At 39.4% G+C, this 6327-nt stretch overlaps 1 protein-coding gene across 17 annotated transcripts in view; it reads left to right on the top strand.

Annotated features, from left to right (window-relative positions):
* Positions 1-6327, top strand: part of gish (casein kinase I gish) — a 39545-nt gene that overhangs the window by 29989 nt on the left and 3229 nt on the right. For 3 of the 17 annotated variants that reach the window (XM_026811967.1, XM_026811966.1, XM_026811963.1), the window contains 8 exons: positions 2280-2320; positions 2548-2617; positions 2688-2836; positions 2994-3228; positions 3652-3971; positions 4483-4557; positions 5411-5485; positions 5760-5834. In XM_026811967.1, coding sequence (XP_026667768.1) covers positions 2280-2320; positions 2548-2617; positions 2688-2836; positions 2994-3228; positions 3652-3971; positions 4483-4557; positions 5411-5485; positions 5760-5834 — 1040 coding nt within the window. Of the gene's footprint in view, positions 1-2279; positions 2321-2547; positions 2618-2687; positions 2837-2993; positions 3229-3651; positions 3972-4482; positions 4558-4626; positions 5321-5410; positions 5518-5759; positions 5835-6280 lie in introns of those variants that run through there. The other 14 variants (XM_026811975.1, XM_026811973.1, XR_003388919.1 and 11 more) reach the window with 13 other exon arrangements.

Raw genomic sequence — 6327 nt, 5'->3', positions numbered from 1 at the left:
TTCACAATGCAGTCATTTTGACTGCTTTTGGGCAATATAGGTATATACTAAGTTTCAGTCTTTCTAGTGTTAAGGGAAGGTATCTTTAAGTGATCCATAACAAACAACACTTGAAGTCGACTGATAAATCAGAGAAATTATTGGATAATTGTGAATAGGATTAAGAATTGCGTATTACTTGAGTGCTTGGCTACTTCCAAAAATCTTGTTTTCTGCCAGCGCATCGTTATCGTTAATTGATTTTCGCCTCAGGATTAACAAGTTCTCGCCTGAGTGGACGATCAATTGAATCACAACCAGGGGAACTTGGGACAGGAAGGAAACGACGCTGTTATGTCGATAATATTCAAACGTTGATTTACTAAGCAAAGGATAAAATCCATCTAATAGATTAACTTGGACTTTAGTCGATGCAGAATTTGATTTTCAATGGATTCCACGACTCAATATGTGGAAGCCTGACACGAAGTGCAAGGATTCATTTCAACAGGATGAGTGATCGATCTCTAAACTTTGCAAAAAACAAATTGAACGTTCAGTAATTTCCATTTTATGTAATTGGCCTATTGGTCACGGAGGCTCGGAAAAAGTGAGTTACGGATTTACTTTTCAGCTGATTGTTCTACTTTTTATCGTCCAATTTCGCATTTTATTTCAAGTACCCATCGTGCGCCTCATACTTTATTATTCACTTTCACTTGTTTTTCCAAAGTGGGATCTGATGAAATCAATTACTTACACGTCTGAGCAATTGGAGCGTGCATCCGTTTTTTTAATCGCTCTTTTCCGACGAAGGAAGCTTGTAAACTTTTTCCAAGTCTCGCAGCGATAAATATTTATGAGACTATTATATTGAAGCCTGGGTTATCAGCGCATTTTATAGATCAAAAGAAAACTGTTTTGAATTTACGATACTGATTGCCCCGGTAATTACAATATAAAAATGCTGACACTGTCACGTGCCGCAGCACGCAATGAGCCCGTCTAGGTGGCACGTGAGATCCGGCGTTGATTAAATGCGTACGTCAATTACATTCGCGTTTAATTCATTCGCGATCCGTGCGGCTGCGATTTGAGACCGCGATTCCAATTGACGTCCCTAATCGTTCGCGTGAGTTGTTGCCCCTACCCCAGATTCTCTCAACTTAAACTGTGTCAGCTACTTAAGTCCCGTAGATATTCCAGAGAATCCTATCAGTTCTGTGTACTTACCGATGATTAATTTTATTCAACGTCGATTAGTTCCAATTCGATTGGTTCCAATTTGTTTTTAAAAGTTTTAAGATTATTATTCTTATAAATTCTGTGCTATTTTCCTGTCGACGGGTTTAAAGTGACGAAATTATTTTCTTACGCTTTTCCAGAAGCTTGCAAGATTAAATGCAGTAGCACTGAACATTTTCAAGAAGATACAAAGAGTCGTGTGATAAATGTTGCAATTATTGAATTAACCGTAAGTTTTCAGTAATATTCGAAAGTGCTTTCGTCCTCAAACGACTTGAACAACAGAATAAAGTTTCCCAAGACTGTCCAAGGCTTAGGATTCTCGTCACGAACTCGACGTTTGTAAGGTCACTGTCTTTGTGCCAATGCATACGAATTTCTCAAAGCCGCTTTCGCATCAATTTTTCCAAACACGAAAGCGTCTGTTTGCGAATTAAAAAAGAGATTCACAATAAACTGGAGATTTGATACATTTATCAGAAAATCTGTAACGCTACATCTGATACATAATATCAACAGTTTACTACGTACTCCAATAAATGATAAGAGAAATGTATTTTTTGAGCCGATTAGTACAAACGTACAGCTGCTAACCATAATACCGCAAGCACGTAGGCCACAAATCTGGTCAATCCAATTTCTCGTATGAAGTGCAATCAAGAGAGGAAGTCGATGGAGAATTATTACGCGATTGTGTTGCCGCGTCCAAATGGAAGGCGGAGACGAACGTGACGTGGATTAATGCGACACATAACATTTCCACCGTTTTTCCATCGTGATTAATCATGAACGATCGTGAGGACGTTCGGCTTTATTAATATTTCAAATGATACGTCCTAATATATCCGGATCGATATCTACTATCACGAAAAAGATAATTAAAAACCGAGCGTCTCGTAACTGTGGCGCTAATAAAACTTTAATACATATACACTTACTTAATATACATGCAAAATTTGTAACAGTAAAGTACAGAATAGTTGTGAGGCGCGATATATGTGTGTTAATAACGGTGTAGATTACACTATAGACCTTTTACCTTTTCTCTGTTCCAGGGAAGAACCTCTACAATAACGAGCATGTTGCAATTAAATTGGTGAGTTCATTAAATTTTGAAACCGATCGCGACCTTTTAACTGAAATTCCAGTTACCACGGTACCTCTTTATTTTTAACGACATAAAAACACAAGTGCTAATTAATCCCTGCTAACGAATCGACTAATAATTACACGTCACAGCAAAATTACACTTTGCGCAAGCTTAGAAACGAAATTCCGAGTGAAGAACGAGTAGATCTTACTCGTTTCATTATCGTTTTCTAGGAACTGATGAGGTCAAAGGCGCCGCAGCTACACTTAGAATATAGGTTTTACAAATTATTAGGTACACATGGTGAGTATCCGGTTTGGAGACTCGAAACGTTTTGAGTTTCCAATTATTTCATATTTTTAATTTTGTACAGAGGGTATACCGGAGGTATACTATTTTGGTGCTTGCGGGAAATACAACGCCATGGTAATGGAACTCCTCGGGCCGAGTCTCGAGGACTTGTTCGACCTCTGCGGTAGGAGGTTTACCCTAAAGACCGTTATCAAAATCGCCACGCAGATCGTAAGTACACTAAACGTTATCCAGCCACCTCGTTCATATTCAATTATAAATCACTCGATCATAATGAGAAATTCATTCATCATCAAGCTACTTTCCGAGTTGCGTAATAATTAATAAGAGTATAAATGATAATGAAATTGGTGATTGGTTGACGCAGCTTCACAGGATAGAGTACGTTCACAGCCGGCATTTGATCTACCGCGACATCAAGCCGGAGAACTTCCTGATAGGACGATCGGCAACAAAACGGGAGAAGATCATCCACATAATCGACTTCGGACTGGCCAAAGAGTACATAGAGCTGGAGACGAACAAACACATACCGTATCGGGAACACAAAAGCTTGACCGGCACGGCGCGTTACATGAGCATCAACACGCACCTTGGAAAAGGTATAACTTTTACAACGGGCCGGTTTAGATATCACACGAGGCGGCGCCCGACCATCTGCAGAAACTGGTGTTCGATTCACTACATACGTAACGTACACGGAGAAAGTTGTACGCGACCGCCTCGGCACACGCTATAAATTCGCTTTAATTTTACTCCGGACTATTGTACGATATCATGGCTGAGAAAAGTATAAAGTAACGGTTTATTATCGTTTGTCTAGAATTGAGAGCTCGTATTATTAATAGACTCATTTATAACAAAAAATAGGATGTGGAGGCACAAATAGTACAACAGATTAATTTTTCATTCAGTTTAATGATTCAAACTTGAAAGATGAACAAGCGGCAATTAAAACTTTTGCTTGAAAGCTTTGAGCGACAGTGTTAACACGGATGACGAATCCTTTCTCCTTTGCGAATCAGAGCAGAGCAGAAGAGACGACCTGGAAGCGTTAGGGAACATGCTGATGTACTTCCTACGAGGCAGCCTGCCGTGGCAAGGACTGAAGGCGGACACGCTTAAGGAACGATATCAGAAGATCGGCGACACGAAACGGAACACGCCGATCGAGGTTCTCTGCGACGGTCATCCTGAAGAGATGGCCACGTACCTGCGGTACGTCCGTAAATTGGATTTCTTCGAGACGCCCGACTACGAGTACCTGAGGAACCTATTCCACGACCTGTACGAGAAGCGGGGTTTCGTCGATGACGGCGAATTCGACTGGACCGGGAAGACGATGGTGCGTGATCCGCTAATGATCCTCAAGTGATAATACGTCGTCACTTTCTATTTTTTATCTCTTCGCAATGCATGGCACGGAAGGAAGACAGAGTTGCATGATGGTTGATTGTGCCCAGAGATGAAGCACGTATCGCAAGAGTCGATATCGAAACCTATTATAGCGGAATTCTTTTACTATTCTTTTACTGTTCTTTTGATATTCAAACTATTTCCATTCATATGTCAGTAATACTGTCGACTTTATTATTAGATCACGCAAATTAAAAGATTTTTATCAATGATACTCGATTACATATAATGTCTATCGATCGAAACGCACTTTCCGCACGTAGTATATAGATACATACATATAGTTTAGACATACCGCGTAGTAACTCCGAGATATCGTCTCTTCTGGGTAAGTAAGTCGTCCACAGTATTCTTTCTCGATGCTGCCTCTCACCGTGTTGGTTGAAAATCATGTTTCACTGATTTTTAACGTTTGCATGCTGCCCCCAATCTATCTCTAGCCATCCAACTACGAACATCTCAGAGCTTTGAGGATGGCTGCCCCCTCTCACCTCGGAAAGACTAAGTCTGATAAGGTGGGTGATAGACCATTAACCACCGTTCGACAGCTTGAAACCGAGAATCTTTATTCGAAAAATCTGCAGACTTCATTTTTGTTGACAAATAATAAAAGTATACCCATCCACGAGGAGGACGCTGCGCCGAAATAGTTTGTCAAAGAAGCGTATGCCCGCTCGAAGAGAATTGCTCGATTAAATTGCACGGAACGATGCTGGGAAGCTTATCGACTTTTATTTCGTCGAGCGTGAAAATCTTATTTCTCCTTTGAGACACGATATCTCGTTCTGACCGAGATACTACGTTCGCAAGAAACGCTCAACACCAGTGTCGATCACTTAAGCATGCACACTCTTTTACTTACCTTACTTACATTTGTTTAACTTACAAATGCAGTCATTTCCTCGTAGCATAGCGGAATCATTTGCCTTTCTTTCTTTTTTTTTTTTTTAGAGAGAAATCGTAGTGCATTTGGTATTTTGTCGTTCATTCATTTTTGTATGTTTTATTTCCTCCCGCTTAGTAGAAAAAACTTTCTATAGAACGCCAAGTGCTCTGTAAAGTTACGTAGTACCTCTTTCGTCTATGGAATGGATGTTAGAATGTTTCTATCAGTTAATTAGAATGCTTTCTGTTTGCAGACAATGTTAATCACGATATGCATTGTATTTTAATTACGATATGAATGTTCGTTTTGTCCTCGAGACTTCGGAGAGCACAATGTTCGAAAATAATAATATCTAGAGTTACCGTGAATTATTGTTTCATTCCCGTCTCCAAGTATGTTATTACGAAATTAAATCGATCATTAAACACTCGTTGTTAACAAATAACACTCCTCTGAATGTAATATTTGTGTTTCGTTTTCAGTCTACACCTGTCGGATCCCTGCAGACCGGACAAGAGATTATTGTATCGCCAAACCGTGATCGACATCCATACAAGGTATGTGTACGATTTCATAATTCACATCCTATATCTCCTATTCTGTTATTTTTCTTTGAAAGAGAGAAACAGCATGGATGTGTGAAGCTTAGCTATTTGAAATAACAGCATGAATATACATTCTGTGGGTAACGGACTAGATTTTTTTTCGAATAACTTTCGCGAAGAAGATAGGTCGGTATAATTTGTCGGGAATTCTCGAAGACAGATCAAATTTGGTTTTTGCTTACATAAACGATTTTGTTCATTTGCGAAACACGGGGATGGTGTATAGGAATGCGATGATTTTGAGGAAGACGATGTAGTCCTCAAGTTGGATGAGGTCAATATCGAAATGCAGGGCAACTATGTAAGCCACTAAGAATTTTTTAATGCGCTGGTCTTACTTCTTCATGCATGTGTTACACCTAGTTTTATTCGATTGCATACGAGATACATACATCGTTCGGATATAAAGTAATACTTTCTATTCTCGACTCTTTTTCAACTTGAAATTATTTAATACATGTATGAAGAAACCAATAAGGACAGGCTGTATTTAAAATCCCTGTTGGCATATCCTCTTAGCACCGTTTCTGTCGATAAATTTGAATGTAGCTAGAATACGTAGTTGACGAGTATTGAGTAAACTGGTACATTGCTGTCGAATGATATATCATGCTAAGTGCGAAATTGGAGTAACACGAAGGAAGATGTATAGATTCGTTTATCAGGAGAAGATACGAATGTTGAAGGATTTCTTTTAATTTTTTCTTTCTTCTCCTTTTTTTAACGCGTTTGAAAGTTGGATTCTAGTGCTTGTTCCTTTAGGATGTGACAGAGCCAGGGGTGGGAGGCGGGGG

Source organism: Ceratina calcarata, unplaced genomic scaffold, assembly GCF_001652005.2.
Source record: "Ceratina calcarata isolate Rehan_Ccalc_2016 unplaced genomic scaffold, ASM165200v1 scaffold250.2, whole genome shotgun sequence".
Lineage (NCBI taxonomy): Eukaryota > Metazoa > Arthropoda > Insecta > Hymenoptera > Apidae > Ceratina > Ceratina calcarata.
The sequence above is the reverse complement of the archived record's forward strand: the minus strand, read 5'-3'. Positions and strand labels throughout refer to the sequence as shown.